Raw genomic sequence first — 18,284 nt, 5'->3', positions numbered from 1 at the left:
GGTGTTGGCCTTCCAACGGTCCTTGTGAGGGCCACGTGCCAGAAGCTAATTGGATGCTGAGTTCGGACCCCTCAGTGCTGAGTCCGGATTGCTGAGTCCGGATTCCCTCAGTGCTGAGTCCGGATTGCTGAGTCCGGATTCCCTCAGTGCTGAGTCCGGACCCTATCAGTATCCATCAAATACAAGTTGTCTATAATTTCCGGAAAATACAATGAATAAAACCGATGGTGTAAGTTCACAAGAGTTAGAAACAACTTATTTAACAGGTAAATGCAAAGCCCACATATTATTTGAGATGAAAAATATATTCATCATACACTGTCATTACTTTATTGGAACCGTCTTGTAACTTGAAGGCAGTTTAACCTCCCAGATTCTTGCTCATGATAAATGAGCAAGGGTTTCAATAAACACGTGCTTTTGGTGGGAATGACTCAATTTCATCGTCCAATGTGTTCATGTGAACAGGCCTGTATGCAAGTCGAACCTTCTCATTTTCCCAGTACCTATGGAACAAAACAAATACCAATTTCACTCAAAGATGGTCAAAAAGAAGTACAAGGGCTTAGAAGAAAAGCAATCGCTATGTGTATACTACTTTTGAAATGGTGAAAGAAGCTATATAAAACAGAAAATGAAAATCAAACACAGAGTTATATAGCGAGCAGAGATTGCCCAATGACCTAAAACTCCTTACATCACCCTCAAAGAGCATATAAGCCACTTCATTCTCGCCTCGGAGGATATGAAAGGAGAAACAGTTGCTATGCGTGTTTTCCTCGTTTAAACAATGTATGAGCATATGAGATTATAAAAAACTGGACAACGGCCAGCTAATTCAAACTTGTAGCTACAAAGTGTTCACCAGAAGATAAATTAAAACCTATAAAGATAGATGCCCAAGTTCCGTTTTTTGAATGGCATATATGCCCAAGTTCTTAAAGCAAACTTATCCCCCTAGATCCAATAAAACCTAGAATTCTTTAGAATTTCATCCCCTATGACTTTAAACATTCAGTCCTCTAAAGAAACCGCCAAATAAAACCATAGGAGACCCTTGGCACCATAGTGAACATTCACATATCCTCATCCCATAAATAACCCAAGCCCCCACCCATTAATCTAGACCCATCTTCCTTAATAAAGAAGCAGTTGCAAACTGCAGAGAGAGAGAGAGAGAGAGAGAGAGAGACTAACCCCATCGTGTGCTTCATCCAGTTCTCATCATCCCTTTGCTGCAAACAGAAAATGTGGCATTTACAATTTAGAAAATGAAAGCGAGTAGAGAAATTTGGGTAGAAGCTAGATCTGACCGTAAAATCTTCACGGGCATGTGCTCCTCTGCTCTCCTTCCTAGCCTCCGCAGAGTGCATAGTTATACATGCATTTATCAAAAGGTTTTCAAGTTCTATAGTCTCTATCAAGTCAGAGTTCCTGCCACCAAACGTTAAAATTCAAAGACCTGCTGATTCGTATTATCATTTACCATCACCAATGATATTAAAAGAAATTTACCATATCAAACTGCGGTCAGAAAGCTTAACATCATGAAAGCTCTCCCATGCTTTGTCAATTAATTCACAGCCTACAAGGCAACAAGTTATAGTGAGTAGAAAAAACAAAGATAATGCAATAACGAGGACAGTCAATTAAAAAAAAAGAGGACAATAGTCCTACTCATTACAAGAAAATTGCTTCCACCCAATAAAAGATTTACTTGATAAAGAAAGGAAGTGTTCAAAAAGCCTGCCAAATAAGGGGATCAAAAGGAACAAAAGAAATCTGGGGAACATTAGTTGTCTTCTTATTCTTTTTCTTTTTGGTGTGTTGCATGCAACATAATGAGGAGATGGTGAGTTTCTATTGAGCACCTTCTTCCAATGTTTCCTGAGTCCTAAATACAGCCGCATTATTTTGCATCACTCGCTGCATATTGAGACGGATTTTGAAAGTCGGCAATGAACCATTTGAGTTCCTTAATTTATCCAGCCATGCAATGGTCTTCTCCCCCGCATCAGTCTCCAGAGGTTTTTGTTTTGCTCCTACAAGATAACGAGTAGAGGAATGCTATCTAATTTAGGATATGCACTAGTCGCTAAAAGGTTTATTGAAATCTAAGCGAAAGAGATGGGAACCTACCTGGACTGTTGATCTCTGCAACCCTGTTGGCACAAGCTCGGCCAAAAACAACTATGTCAAGAAGGGAATTTGCACCAAGCCGGTTGGCCCCATGAACTGATGCACAAGCTGCTTCTCCAGCAGCCATCAATCCAGGAATTACAACATCTGGATCATCACCTTTGATATCAACTACCTGAGATGCCAAAATGGATAAATGAAATTGAAATTAGAAAAAATAGATTAAAAATAACAGCTAGAAAATGTCAGCATCAGGTTGCAAGCCATTTCATTGTTACTTCTCCATGGTAATTGGTAGGGATGCCACCCATATTATAGTGAACTGTAGGTAAAACAGGGATGGGCTCCTTGGTAACATCTACACCAGCAAATATGGCAGCAGTTTCAGAGATTCCAGGAAGTCTCTCCTTAAGTACGTCAGGAGGCAAGTGATTCAGGTGCAGATATATGTGGTCCTTCAGAGGTCCTGTAGCAAATCAAAGATCAGACACTAGATGATGAAAGAAATGACAAGAAAAGTGTGCCCATACAGCAAAACTTAAGAGATGTGTCTTCTTTAAACTATGAAAGATACAAAACATGAGAGTGCCAACTGGATCCAATCATTCCCACCGGTCGAATCAAGGATTTGACATAAACACTATAAATCTACTACCTTCCAACTGAATAAAACCAGTAATCATGACCAATTTTTATCTGACATCTACAAATAATACGCCTACAGTGACAGTGCCTGCCAAGATAAAAATAAGTCCTGATTATTATGAGCACATACCTACTCCGCGACCTTCGCGAATTTCCATAGTCATAGATCTTGAAACAACATCTCTTGATGCTAGATCCTTGGCAGTTGGGGCATAACGTTCCATAAATCGTTCACCTTCACTGTTCCTAAGAATACCACCTTCACCTCGAGACCCTACCAATTGCACAGAAAAGGCATATTACATTCAAACCATCATGGGATTCGAAAATATGAATATTGAGTTCACAAATAATTTAGAGAATAAAGAAAGAATACATAAAACAGCATCCATTTATTTCATGTTTTCAATATAACAAGAAGCTAATGAACTTCAAAAATTGAAATAAACAGCAACCTTCAGTAATGAGACACCCGGCACCATATATACCCGTAGGATGAAACTGCACAAACTCAAGATCCTGCAAGAATATAAATCAACCAGGTGTAGTAGGAATTAAGTATGATATGATCCAAATGTGCAACATCTCTCAATTATTAGATGACGAGCCTCCTCCATAGATCGTCCTACATCAATCTTCCAGCTCAATGACTCCAAGATACTTACTTGAAGAGGTATTCCTGCACGTGCAACCATAGCATTGCCATCTCCAGTGCACGTATGAGCCGAGGTGGCAGAGAAGTAAGCTCTACCATAACCCTTAAACAAATTCAAATTGAGGTCAGTTTTAGAAGTTATGACCGTCATTCAATCACTAAAATTGGACAATGAACACTTCAATTGCAAAGATACCCCAGTGGCCAAAATTGTTGAAGCAGCATGGAACCGATGAAGTGTCCCATCCTCCATATTAAGTGCAATCACACCTTGGCAAGTACCTGAGGCACAAATAATGAGACAATCATCTTTTGCCACAAACTTTTGATATTACCAAAATACTGATTAACAGATAGGAAGCCCCTTTCTGATGAAGTGATATAGAAATAAAAGAAAAGAAAAGATTTCAGTGTCGCAACAAATCCAGTTTAGTATATATATATATATATATATATATATATATATATATATATATATATATATATATAGAGAGAGAGAGAGAGAGAGAGAGAAAAGTGTTTCTGCGCACGTGCACAGGGAGCTCCCTGCGCACAAGTGGCTTAAAAAGCCACCGATTGGTTCGTATGGCGAGTCCACCTCTGCGGGGTCCACAAAAAGCGACCAATCGGTAGCTCCCTGCGCACAAGTGTGCAGAAACACTTTTCTCATATATATAGAAAAGGGTTGTTGCGCTCGAGCGCAGCTAGGCTAGCTGAGCTCAAGCACAGAAATAGGGGGGTGGGGGGGTGATCCTAAGCATTCATTTGGAAGGCCCCATCATGGATGGGGGGCCTACCAAAAATCAGCTCCATTGGATCACCAATGGGTGTCCATTTGTGGGGCCAAAAATGGACAGATACTGTTTGTCCACAAATCTGTCCATTTTTGGCCCCACAAATGGACACCCTAAGGTGATCCAATGGAGCTGATTTTTGGTGGACACCTTACCCATGAAAGGGCCCATCAAATGAATGCTTTGGATCCCACCCAAAATGTAGCCCACGCTGTTTCTGTGCTCGAGCGCAGCAAATGCATGCTCTCTCTCTCTCTCTCTCTCTCTCTCTCTCTCTCTCTATATATATATATATATATATATATATATATATAAGAAAACGGTTTCTACACACTAGCTTAAAATACAGTGGAGGGCATATTGTTTGGGTGATCCAAACCATTCATTTGATGGGCCCTCACATAGATAGGGTGTCCACAAAAAATCAGTTCCATAGGATCATCCCAACCCTATGATTTGTGGAGGTAAAATGGACGTGTATAAACCTTCACAAATCTCTCTCTCTCTCTCTCTCTCTCTCTCTCTCTCTATATATATATATATATATATATATATATATACACACACACACACACACACACACACACACACACACACATATATATATATAGAGGAAAATGATTGTGAGCTTGAAGCTCATATGAGCTTGAGGGCCCAAACACATGGGTCCCACATTTTTTGTGGTGATCCAAACCATTCATTTGCAAGGCCCCATCATAGATAGGGTGTGTACCAAAAATCAGCTCCATTGGATCATCCTAACCCCTCCAAAAGCGGAGGGCAAAAATGGGCAGATTTGTGGCAAACGGTGTCTGTCTATTTTGCCCTCTACTTTTGGATGGGTTAGGATGATCCTATGGAGCTGATTTTTTGTACACACCCTATCTATGTAAGGGCCTTTCAAATGAATGCTTTGGATCATCCTAACAATGTGGGCCCACATGTGTTTGGGCCCTCAAGCTCATATAAGCTATATGAGCTTCAAGCTCACAATCATTTTCCTCATATATATATATATATATATACACACACACACACACACACATATATATATGTATGTATGTATGTATGTATGTATGTATGTATATATATATATATATATATATATATAGAGAGAGAGAGAGAGAGAGAGAGAGAGAGAGAAGAGTTTCTACACACTAGTGTAGATAAGTTATCTACACACTAGCTTAAAATGCAGTGGGGGCCATATTTTTGGGTGATCCAAAGCATTCATTTGATGGGCCCTCACATAGATAGGGCGTGCCCAAAAAATCAGCTCCATAGGATCATCCCGACCCCACAATTTGTGAAGGTAATGCATTTCGGTCCTCACCGAAACCAAAATTTCAGAAATCACAAAATTTCGGGCGAAATCCTACGAAATCAGTTAAAGTAATATTTTATCTCATACAAAATTTTGGCTGAAATTTCAGGAAAACCCCTCCCTTCAACGTTTTCCGTGAGAAATGTTCACTGCTTGAGGATAAATTCACCCCCTTGAACGTTTTTTCCTTGCATTTGAAAGTTAAGGGATAACGTTGAACGGTTGAAGGGGGTTTTATCTGTCAAAGGGGGGAAAACTATCATTACCCTTCCTTAAATCTCTCTCTCTCTCTCTCTCTCTCTCTCTCTCTCTCTCTCTCTATAGAAAATACAGGAAAAGATAATTTCAAAACCCTAAAATGAAATCGACCCTTCCGTAACCTAACTTGGTAATTTAAGCAAGAATCCTTAAATTTCGACCGAAATTTTGTAGCATTTTGGGTATACCCGATTTCGGTTTCGGTCTCGACATTTAAAACCTTGAGTACTACAACTCCTCTCCTATCCTAGAGGTTTGAAGGTTAAGCAGTTGAGATATGCCCCCTGTGATTTTTTAAGGGAACTACCTTTTTCGAGAGATTTTGTCAAATAAAGGGTTTTCTTTAAAATTCAGATTTGTTCTCTTATTTTTTTTATTGGATCTTGCGATGAGTGGCTTGTGAGTTAAATCTGTCCTGCACAACAGAGGGGGTGTTGGATGAGTCGATGCAGATCCAATCCAATGAGAAATATTTTTAAGGATGCTCTTACCTAGTGTTTATCAAGGTTCTTATGTTTGCATTGTAGTTGTGATGATGAGCCCCAAGTTGTGGTTATGATCCTAGTTTTAAAACTCCCCTGCGTCCGCGTTGACTCCCCCGAGTCGACTCCCTTTTACCTTGGCGGCGTTCCGCGTTTTGTCGTACAGAGTCAATAAAAACTCCTTTTTGACTCTCCCGAATTATGATCATATCAGCCGAGTACTCAGCCATGTCAACCAAGCACTCGACCGCGTCGTGCCGAGTCAACCAGGATTTTTCTTCGGCCGCGTTCCGTGCCGCATCCGCATTTTTAAACACCGGGTTATATATTTAATTCATTCAGAACAAAAGAGATCAGATTGGAGTTTGGACATGCCTAGAGAAAAGCATCCGATCCCTAGATGGGCTCCCCCTGATTTTCTGAAATTGAACTTTGATGACTCGAGTCTTGGAATCCTGAGCCTCTCGGTTGTTGGTGGTCCCCTAAGCAGATCAAAGAATCAAGCTAGTTGGGCTTTTTCTTGGCCTATTGGCGAGAAGGATACCAATGAGGTTGAGGTTCATGTGTTGCCAAGTGGTTTGCAGTTCGCACTTAAGGATTAACATAGCTCGAGATCAAGTGAAATACATGTTAAATTTATATCAGTGGAAAATAAACTGCCCATGACAATACATACTTAATATTAGTAAGCGAAGAGATAACATGTATCATTTATGGAGTAACTTACCACTACTATCCATGATAAGATCCAACGCAAAGTATTCCACAAAAAACTGGGTATTATGTTTCATTGCCTGACCATAAAGTGTGTGCAGCAGAGCATGGCCAGTTCGATCGGCAGCACAGGCACAACGATATGCCTGCCCACCTATTGGAACACAGAAGGTGGTAAATTTCAGAAAACCATTCAGATAATTTGTAAACATGACAAGAAAAAACAGATTTGAGTCAGTCAACCTTTTCCAAAGTCCAAGCTTTGACCACCAAATGCGCGTTGATATATTTTCCCTTGTTCGGTCCTAGAAAATGGCAACCCATAATTTTCGAGTTCTATGACTGCTTTTGGGGCCTCTCTGCACATATATTGAATAGCATCTTGATCACCTGATGAAACAAACAATTGCATTTTAGAAGACTAACAAACAAGAAATACAGTAAACGTTTCTGAACTCCCTTAGCTAGGATTGGAAAGAAGGTTATCAAAGATAGAGCTTATCACAGTAACTCAAACACGAAGGAAAAAAAAACAATTTTGCTGAACAAATCAGGTAAGGGTACACCAAATTTCAATAGTAAAGCAGTATGGCTTGAAAAAGTAACTCACCTAGCCAATCACTTCCTTTGACTGTATCATACATATGCCATCTCCAATCATCTTCACTCATATTTCCTAAGGCTGCATTTATACCACCCTGTACAAAATCCACTGGCGCAAATTAGCAAACACGTCCAACTTACAAAAAACAGGATAAACTTTTAAAAGTTGATACTCTTTACAAGTTCTGTTAAAGGCGGATGGATAAATCTAATCTAATTATTACTCTTCAGGAAACCTGGCAGAACATATTTACTTAGTATCTAAACAGGAAAGAGAAACAAATGGATAAACCTAATCTAATTATTATTCTTCAAGAAACCTGGCAGAACAAGTTTACTTAGTATTTAAACAGGAAGAGAAAAAGAATGGAACAATTTTCTTTGTTCAAATTACTCTTGGTTACATTATAGTGCGATTTCTAACATAGTCATCTAAATTTCCAGGCTGAGTACCCATGCCTCGGTAATTTAAGTCAAGAAATTCCCATTTAAATATCAGAGGCCATGATGAGGTCAGTTAGGTGACCTAATGTTGATACACTATTCTCCATAACAACACTTGCCCTGCGCAACCAAACAAACAAAGAAAAAAAGATGGCCCAGGTTACATGTTCATTGCATATACAACCAAGCCAACAACAATAAACAAATTATACATAGTAGGTGATTTTTCTATCATGCCAAGCATTAGCTTCCGAACATCTCCAATTCCATCCATGGTAAACTACTTCACATCAATGGTGTGTATCTTCCTGCTAGTTTAAATCACAGGCTACTCAAAAACTAATCCTATGAAGCTCCATGTCACCGCTTCATCCATTTAGCATCCTTGTCTCTTGTATTCATTTTTTCTATGTTTTCAGCACAGAAGGCCCCCTATTAGTAAGGGAAATACCGGAATAAGCAAGATTGACTAGACCAGGAGCACCTCCTTGGGTACTTCTACTGCTGGTTGACCCATGCAAGGCGAGCATGAGCAATAGGTCTCACATAGTTCCGGCAATTGCAATGGCGTCTTTATCTCTTCATGTTAAAAAAAAAAAAAAAAAAACAAGATTGTTTAGATCCGTAAACATAGTATCTATTTACATATACTCGAATGACCCTTTCTCATAATGAGAATGTACATAACCCTATTCCGGTCTGGTCCAGTATGGAATGAACTTCTAATCTGATGATCGAGTCAATTCCATGATTATAAGTTCATAACCCCAGCCCATTCCCATTTTGGGCAGAAAAAACACAAACTTTGAGTGATAAAGTGTTTCCAAATATGGAGAATGCCTTCAGTTTCTCAATAAAATGATGACAACTCTCCACAGAAAATGCATCAAAATTTTCACACTTTGATGACAGTTGACATCACAGAACTCCAGATGCCCATAAGGATCAGATTGCATGATGGGCATAATGGAGTGGAGTTATACTCTTACATTCGAGCAGACCTCTCTTTATTAGTTTATGTTGTCTTTTCCTAGTTTAAAAGAATTCTCGCATTGTCTATTTCTTTTATATTATCAGTAACCACAAACCACAACCTTCATTAACCAAAAACAAGCAGTAAAAAATAAAAAAAATAAAAAAATCATAAACATGGAATATAGGTAGGTGAGTAAAAATGAAAAGAGAAGAAAAGCTGCCAAACTCAGTAAATGACAGTTTCCAATTCTTCATCTAAAACTCAAAAGCATTTGAAAATTCAACAATATCAGTTGATAAATGCCATTTTCCAATTCCAATAAAACAAAAATAGTGAACAATAATCAGCAAAAAATTACATGCAAATTCACAGCATAGGTGAGGAATAGTGAACTTGGCAAGAAAAGGTAGTATAGAAAGCAGAAGAAATGTCAGGCACCCCTTTAAATTCAACATACCTGTGCTGCGACTGTATGGGAACGAGTAGGAAAGAGCTTCGTAATGCAGGCAGTGTTGAACCCATGCTCGGAAAGTCCAATAGCTGCTCTGAGCCCTGCACCACCTGCTCCTACAACAACAGCATCATATGTGTGATCAACAACAGTGTACGACGATCGTCCAGCGACCTGCAGCAAACATCTTCCATGAAACTCAAATCCAAAGATAAACATACACTACAAACTCTTCAAAGATAATGCATAAAACAAAACAGAAGAGAAGAAGAAGAAGAAGAAACCCCCATCTCACCGCAAAATAACATTAAATAATTTCTATTAATTCAAACATAGGAAAAAAAGAAAAGATGAAATGTTAAAAGAAAGCATAAAAATGAAGATGTCTGTCTGTCAACAGCTAGCACTTGATCAGCGAATTAATAGGAAACGCAAAAACTAATTGATCGACGAAAACCATGCTAAAAACTATAGAAAAAGCACAGTACCCACGAATTAGAAGAGAAAATCAAGCGAATGCGAACACTGGCAGAATGAATTTCGAGATGTTGTAAGAGATTTAAACAAGAGAGAGAGAAGGTGTAAAGAAATAGGGTACCGATTCGGTGGAAAGGAATCTGGAAAGACGAGGTTCGGCAATAAACGATCTGTGCCTGGCAGCAGCAGACAAGCAGCGGCGCCACATGCTTCTTTCTCTAGGTTTTGTTCCGGCGGTGTTTGAAAGTTGAAACAGGGAAAATTAGAAGAAATCAAATATGGCGAATTAGAAGGATTCGGTCATATATCTTACTGCAGGTAAAAGAGAATCACGAATTCCCTACTGCGGAGAAGATTAAAGGCAGAAATATCTCTCTCTGAAATTCGGGAAATCGGCAAACGGAAGAGATGAGATTCTGCGTGTTGTGTTTTGTGCGAGATATGGGAAAAAAAAGGGGTCGTTGACTGTTAAGGGTAGAATTTCACAAAGCTTCTTGCTAACTTACGCTCCGTACGGAAAATGGCCGGTGAAAAAATAGGAATAGAATGGAAGGTATAACGCGGATGCACCTCGGATTGTGATCCGCTCCAAACTACATCTCACAATTAGACCTGGCAAAAGCGACCCGTGCCCGCGGGTCGACCCGACCCACCCGCAAATTTGCGGGCATGGGTCTGAGTTTTAGTGACCCGTCAAAACTAACCCGCGGGTGACCCAACCCGCAAAAACACAGGTCGGGTCGGGTCAACCTGCTGGCACCTGTAAGTCACTTGGCTTTTTAAAGGGTGGTGATTTTGTTATGCTAATCTAGTTAGATGGCTTTTTTTTCTAATGCAAAGGATGGTGATTTTGTCATGCTAATCTATTTTTTAAGGGTTTGATGCCTAAATAGGTTATGGCTGGCACCATAGAATATAAATAGGTTGTGGCTAGCACCATAGGTTGATCCCAGCCCTCCGATTTGAATGTTAGAGGGTTGATCACTTGACCCTAACCCTCTATAGATCGGAGGGTTAGGATCAACCTATTGAAATGATTTTTGGGGCACAACCTATTTAGGCTGTGGACCATCTAATGGACGGTTTGGATCATCCCACGGTGCCGGCCATACCCCCCTCATCAAAATCCAGTGATAATATTTTCCAAAATAAACTACTATTTCAATTTTCCGGTGACCCACGGGTTGACCCGGCCCACCCACGGGCCGCGCGGGTCACCAAAATTCTGACCCGCAAAAATGCGGGTCATCTCCTGACCCGACCCGTGTGACCCGCACCCGCATCACCCACGGGTTGACCCGGCCCGACCCACCCGTTTGCCAGGTCTATTCACAATTACAGATTTACGTCGGTCCAAACTCCACAACATGGGCCCTCCTATCACATGATCCTAGCAGTTCAACTGATGGTTAGTGAAAAATATTAGGAAATGATCCACATTCAACCAGAAGAAGAAGACATCCACATCATGCACATTTGTTGGTTCGAATAAAATGGAATATTCCTTGAGGCTTCATTTGGTTGCTAGTAAAAAAAATTCCATTAGATTATGAGTGGAGAGAGAGGAAAGAGAGAGCATCATTCCCTAGAAAATTACATTCGAGACTTCCAAGGTAAAACTGATATTACCTCCCTTTTTCCATAAAAATCCAATAAATTTTTGTTTTTTACTAGCAACCAAACGAAGTATGAAGGAAAGTGAAAACACTTTGGAAACAGGATTCGGTGTTCGAAATAAAAAGGGGACTGACATGACCGTTTATTTGACCATTTTCATGATGTATCTATTGCTCTATAGATTTGTGCTCCGTTCCTTTGCCCTCAACACCCCCATCACACGCTCCAACACTCCCAACACAAATAGTTAAGCACCACTAACTCTAAAAAGAGATATTTGATTTCCCTTTACCCGTTATCTTGTAAAATGATGTTATTACCCTTCACAAAAATTATTTACTATGTTCACAGGGCAATTGAACTTTTGAAAAGTCCTTCATAGCTATATCAGGTCCGAGTCTTAAAATTCCTAGTTGGAAAATTTTCATCTGAACGAGCCGGAGTATCGGTACCGACCCATCTATTGGTATTACTAAAAATGAGGGGATTCTATATAGACCTGGCAAACGGGTGGGCCGGGCCGGGTCAACCCGCGGGGATGCGGGTGCGGGTCACACGGATCGGGTCAAGAGATGACCCGCATTTTTGCGGGTCAGAATTTTGGTGACCCGCGCGGCCCGCGGGTGGGCCGGGTCAACCCGCGGGTCACCCGCAAATATAATATGGGATTGTAATTCTCATGATTTGACCAATTCTCATGATTTGACCGTAGAAGTTTTTCCAGTAATTGTCATAACTCTCCGCATGTTGTTGGTATTTTTCCCGTAATTTTATAACTTCATAACCATTTATACGTAATTTTTCATTTAAAACTTTATAACTCAGTTATTTTACTTTTTTTTCCTAATAATGATTACTTTTTTTTCTTTTTTGCTTTTGCGAGAAACCTTTCGGCATGTGAGCATCTTTGCACGGAGTATTGCCACCTATAAAAAAAAAAAAAACACGAAATGTTATCAACACTACTGAGGGCGTATGGTATGGCCCACACCATCGGATGATCCAAACCGTCCATTAGATGGGCCATAGTCTAAATAGGTTATGCTCCAAAAATCATTTCCATAGGATGATTTCCCAAGTGCTGATAACATTCTCCAAGAAATTCTTAAAAATTACTGTAAAAATGCGGGTGCCCACGGGTTGACCCGACCCGGCCCGTGTTTTTGCGGGTTGGGTCAACCCGCGGGTTAAATTTGACGGGTCACTAAAAGTCAGACCCGTGCCCGCAAATTTGCGGGTGGGTCGGGTCGACCCGCGGGCAGGGGTTGCTTTTGCCAGGTCTAATTCTATATGGACTCCGATGGTATTCAGAGCACAACCTAGGACCCCTCATTGTTGAAGGTGATTCCTCAAATGCGATCTCATGGGTGGCGAAGGTAAAATGTGTAGGATCTCAATAAAATTAGGCATTTACTTAGAGGTTTGTGTTGAAAATTCTGTCCAAGAGAAGAGAAGACGAAGTCTTTTTTTTAGCAATGTGGTTGGCGGTCACAGAAGTGGGACCCACCAGAGAGTAATGGGCCGTGGCCAGATGGAGACTTCAGCGACCGGTAGAAGTCCATGCAGATATCTTTACGGTCCTTAATTTTTAGAGAGCAAGACGTCCTTTTTAGGTTTTCAAGTCAAGATTATTAATTGAAAAAGGAAATGAATGAATGAAAAGGCAATCATTACAAAAGTGGGATTAAAAAATTCACCCCACCAGTAATAATTACAAGAGTGAGATTAAAATAAACCTAGTGCTAAAAGGCAACCAAACATGGGATGAGACCAAAATTTAACTAACTCTACCACATAACTCCCAGGAACAAAAAAAACCCCGCAACCAAACAGAGCATCCTAAGCCTCTAGTTGTGAAGATGACACTTTCTTTTTGGGTAGTTTACACGGGTTTGACTCCATTGACTGCTATTTATATATCTAAGTTATAAGAATTGAAATTTGAAATGGGATTATTAGCCCTAATTATTTTAATCAATAGAAGACATAATTCTTTAAGGCCATGTTTGGCAACGAGGAGTCTTTTTCTATGGAATATTAGTCTAATCACATCGTGAGGATAGAGGCAGGAAGGATGGGAGAAGGAGAGATTTAACAGGGCATTATTGAGAGGTGGCTGAAATATAGTAAAAAAAAAAAAATCATATCTTGAATGGAGTTTTCTTCCTCTTGTTTTCACCCTTGTCTTACCCTCTCCTCACTCAGTCCCCTTAGGTCTCTCTGTCTCACCATTGATAAGCTAATATTCCATGGAAAAAATTCATGGTTGCCGGACATAGCTTAAAAGTTCATTAAAAGATGGTGAACATCTACTCCATTTATTCAAAATTTTAAAATTCAAAAGTGATTCCGAGAAGGGGAATCAATTCTAAAATGCTAGTTAATTATAATAATTCTCTCTCAATTACCTTTAATTCAAATTGTTGAATCTATGATATTTTTGGTTGGAGTTTGATGGGGTGTAAAAGCTCCAGCCTCTCACAGGCCGCCACCTGTCCTGGAGTAGGTGAACTCCAGCTAGTAGCAGGCCACCACCTGTCCTAGAGTAGGTGAACTCCAGCCTCTCACAGGCCGCCACCTGTCCTGGAGTAGGTGAACTCCAGCCTCTCACAGGCCGCCACCTGTCCTGGAGTAGGTGAACTCCAACCTCTCACAGGCCACCACCTGTCCTGGAGTAGGTGAACTCTAGCCTCTCATAGGCCGCCACCTGTCCTGGACACCTCACCAGGTTTTCCCCTATAAAAAGGGGTTCAAAGCTCAAACCAATGGGTAATACGAAAAACCCTCTCCACCCAAACTCTTAAACTAGCTCTGCACTCCTGCTCATAAACTGACTTGAGTGTCGAAGGGCCTGTCTAGAGTAAAACCCGGGTTGGTCTTCTGACCTCGCTTGCCTCTGTGCAGGACTTAGCCCTCATAGCAGGACTCAGCCACTTCATTCCACTTCACTCCGGTCCCTCAGGACTCAGCTCCTCTGGTCATCCAGCTCCGCTCTTACGTCACTGCTGTACCTGTTACCGATTTTCGGTCTAGCAGATTGGCGCCATCCGTGGGACCCCAGAACTAAAAGCTGTTCTCAGACATCTCACAAAAATGGCAGGGCGCAAGAGCGCGCGGATACCCACTGCACGGACTACCCAAACCGTGCTGCCCCTCAGGACCCGGAGTGAGCGAATTGCCTCGCTGGTGGTGGCAGCTTCTGCTACCGCCGAGCAGAGCCCTGCTCGCTCGGAGCACCTAAACCCCATGCCCACTCCGGAGCAAGTTCAAGCTCTCTTTCAGTAAATGACAGCTCTCGTCAGGCAGTACCAACAGCTACTCCAGGCGCCTCCCCAACCTCCTCCAGAAGCTCCACGACCTGGCCAAGAAAGGCCATATATCCATAGAGGAGAGTCATCGCGCCACGGTGAGGACCGAACTCACCACTCCACCAGACAAGTCTGTCACCCCACGGCCAGGCATGCACAAACGGAGCCTCACCGCCGTCGAAGGTCGCGGTCTCGCTCTGCGCAAAGGCGCCGAGCTCACGAAGAATGAGCACCACTAATGAAGTCCAGGCCTCGTCGTGGGAGTCCGAAAAGTCAGTCCGACTCCGCGGCGAGCCAATCGGTGGGAAGAGTCAGGTCCCTGGACCATAGAGCTGATTCGTTGCTAGAGAGAATGGAGGAAATGGACCACCGAATAGAGAAACTGGTAAAGGATCAGAGCCGGCCCGCCTCCAGGGCGTTCTCAAGCAGAACGCCGTTCACTGATGATGTCCTGGGTGCCCCAGCACCCAGAGGGTTTAAAATGCCAGCCGTCCCGCAGTACGACGGGACTACTGACCCCATGGACCACTTGGAGACATTCAGAACAATGATGCTCCTCCACGGCGCCTCTGATGGCTTCCTTTGCAGAGCATTCCCGTCGACACTAACTGGTGCAGCAAGAGACTGGTACTCCAGGATCAAACCGAACTCTATCAGTAACTTCGATGATTTCGGAGAGGATCTGGTCCGCCACTTCATGAGTAGCCGCAGGCCGAGGAAAACAACAGCATCCCTGATGGCCTTGCGGCAGGACGACAATGAGCCTCTGAAAGTGTTCGTCCGCAGCTTCAACAGGGAGGCACTTCAAGTGCCAAATCTAGATCCCTCAGCCGCTATGAATGCGCTCCTCGCGGGTGCCAGATCTAATGACTTCCGCCGGGCAGTAGCTCGACAAAATCCGCACTCACTGGCGGACCTAATAGCCGGAGCTGAGGAGTACATAACAGTGGAAGAAACGCTGGCAGCCCTTAACTCCAATCGGAGGAGAACCTCTGAAGATAAAAATCCTCCCAAGCAGCATAGGGAGGATAAACCTCCTAGAAGAGAGAGGTCTCCACCTCCGCAAAGAAGAGAAGAGAACTTCACGCCTTTCAACACCTCCAGGAAACACATATTGGCCGCAATCAGCGAAGAAGAATTCGTGAGGTGGCCTGCTAGAATGATCTCCAAAGGAAACATGAGAGATCCATCAAAATATTGTCGGTTCCACAGGGACCACGGTCACGACACGGATGAGTGTTGGCAGCTCAAGGAGGAAATTGAGCAGCTGATCGGCCGGGGCTATTTGAAAAAGTATATCCGAACTGACGGCCGCAAGTCGGAGAGCAGAGAAAAGAGCCCCCAGGGCCGCAGCCCTCGACGATCGCAGCCGCTCCCTGCTCAAAACAAGTCCCCTCTGCCACCCAGTACGCAGCCAAAGGCATCTCGATCCCAGCCAAGGGGGGTCATTAGTACGATCATGGGTGGACCTACCGCTGGGGGCACGTCCTCCGCTGCTCGCAAAGCGTATGCGCGGCGAGTTAACGCCGTGGACACGTCCAGCAAGAAGACAAGGACGGAGAATGAGATCTCCTTTTCAGAGGCAGATCTGGACAACCTCATACTGCCTCACGACGACGCACTGGTCTTAACCATGCTCGTCGCCAACTGGGACGTGAAGAAAATCCTTGTAGACAGCGGTACTTCGGCGGACATTTTATTCTATCACGCCTTCCAGAAAATGATGATAGGCGATGACCGCTTGAAGCCGGCAAACTCAGACATGTTTGGCTTCTCCGGAGAGGTTGTGAAAGTAGAGGGACAGATTGAGCTCCCAGTCCTTGTCGGAGAACCACCGTGTCAAGCGTTCGCCATGGTCAATTTCCTGGTAGTAAGGGCCACTTCAGTCTATAATGCTATCTTAGGACGGCCTGGCCAGAACCTGATCCGTGCGGTGGCTTCGGCTTATCATCAGAAAATGAAATTCATAACACCGAATGGCGTGGGAGAAGTTCGAGGAGATCAACCCCAGTCCAGGGAGTGCTACGCAATGGCGCTCAAAGGCAAAAATGCAGTGAAATCACTGCCAATCGAACTACTTGATGTACGGGACGAACTCAGGGGGACTCAACCCGCTGAAGACCTTATCCCCATCCCGTTGAGCCCAGAAGATAATGAGAAAGTCGCTCTGATTGGCTCCTCTCTCAGCAGCAGCATTCAGCACCAGCTCACCGAGTTTCTCCAGGACAATGCAGATGTCTTTGCATGGGTTCCTGCTGATATGCCCGGCATTGATCCAGAGATCAGCACGCACAGACTTGGTGTTGATTCAACTTGTAGAACGGTTAAGCAGAAAAGGAGGCATTTCGCTTTTGAAATGTGACAGGCGATAAAAGAAGAAGTGGAGAGGCTTCTGAAGGCTGACTTCATTCGCGAGATTCGATATCCGGACTGGTTAGCAAATGTGGTCCTGGTTAAGAAAACTAATGGAAAGTGGAGGACCTGCGTCGATTTCACCGACCTGAATAAGGCCTGTCCCAAGGACAGCTATCCGCTCCCAAAGATCGATCAGCTTATCGACGCCACTGCGGGTCACGAATTGCTGAGCTTCATGGACGCCTTCTCCGGATACAACCAGATCAGGATGTACGAATCAGATATACCAAAAACCTCCTTCGTGACAGATCAAGGGACCTACTGTTACCGTGTTATGCCTTTCGACCTCAAAAATGCTGGGGCTACCTATCAAAGGCTCGTGAATAGACTTTTTCAGAACCAGATCGGCCGTAACATGGAAGTTTATGTGGACGATATGCTGGTCAAGAGTCGAAGTGCACAGGATCATGTGTCCGATCTGAGAGAAACATTTCAGGTCCAGAAAAAGCACAGCATGAAGCTCAACCCTACCAAATGCACTTTCGGCGTCAGCTCAGGAAAGTTCTTGGGGTTCATGGTAAGCCAACGAGGCATAGAGGCGAATCCAGAGAAGATTAGGGCCGTAGTAGAGCTCACTGCGCCAAAAACTATTAGGGAGGTCCAGCGGCTCACTGGAATGATAGCCGCGCTGGGGCGCTTCATCTCGAAATCTGCAGAGAGGTGCCTACCCTTCTTCAACGCAGTCAAAGGACTCAAGACTGCGTCCTGGACAGAAGAATGCCAGACCGCGTTCGAAGAGTTAAAACAGTATTTGTCCTCCCCACCACTATTGACAAAGCCGGAACCAGGCGAGGAGATATTTCTGTATCTCTCCGTGAGCCTCACTGCTTTGGCAGCTGTCCTTGTTCGTGAAGAGCACCACCAGCAAAAAACTATCTACTATGTCAGCAAGGTTCTCCACGACGCGGAAATAAGGTACCAGCGGGTCGAGAAATTGGCTTACGCACTGGTAATGGCGGCCAGGAAGTTAAGACCGTACTTT

At 43.0% G+C, this 18,284-nt stretch overlaps 1 protein-coding gene across 1 annotated transcript; it reads right to left on the bottom strand.

Moving 5' to 3' along the window:
- Nucleotides 1-255: 255 nt before the first annotated feature.
- On the bottom strand, nt 256-10,192 carry LOC143846138 (succinate dehydrogenase [ubiquinone] flavoprotein subunit, mitochondrial-like). Its single transcript, XM_077354559.1, has 16 exons — nt 10,084-10,192; nt 9,492-9,659; nt 7,622-7,709; nt 7,255-7,401; nt 7,025-7,165; nt 3,636-3,721; nt 3,450-3,542; nt 3,240-3,303; nt 2,915-3,058; nt 2,418-2,605; nt 2,140-2,314; nt 1,872-2,042; nt 1,516-1,585; nt 1,314-1,434; nt 1,198-1,235; nt 256-506 (listed from the first exon to the last, which is right to left on the bottom strand). Exons 1-16 carry the CDS (start codon nt 10,168-10,170, stop codon nt 404-406), a joined length of 1,884 nt encoding a protein of 627 aa, XP_077210674.1. The 5' UTR covers nt 10,171-10,192; the 3' UTR covers nt 256-403.
- Between the last annotated feature and the right edge of the window lie 8,092 nt (nt 10,193-18,284).

This window comes from Tasmannia lanceolata, unplaced genomic scaffold (assembly GCF_043159265.1).
Source record: "Tasmannia lanceolata isolate RefF3 unplaced genomic scaffold, GAP_Taslan_0.1 ptg000015l, whole genome shotgun sequence".
NCBI classification, from domain to species: Eukaryota; Viridiplantae; Streptophyta; class Magnoliopsida; order Canellales; family Winteraceae; genus Tasmannia; species Tasmannia lanceolata.
The sequence above is the reverse complement of the archived record's forward strand: the minus strand, read 5'-3'. Positions and strand labels throughout refer to the sequence as shown.

Excerpts from the sequence above, each read along its gene's own strand:
- LOC143846138 (XM_077354559.1), bottom strand. The coding sequence starts at position 10,170 with ATGTGGCGCCGCTGCTTGTCTGCTGCTGCCAGGCACAGATCGTTTATT. Across the intron at positions 9,660-10,083 it reads GATTCCTTTCCACCGAATCG|GTCGCTGGACGATCGTCGTA; the intron begins GTACCCTATTTC and ends TGTTTGCTGCAG. Across the intron at positions 2,606-2,914 it reads TCGCGAAGGTCGCGGAGTAG|GACCTCTGAAGGACCACATA; the intron begins GTATGTGCTCAT and ends GATTTGCTACAG.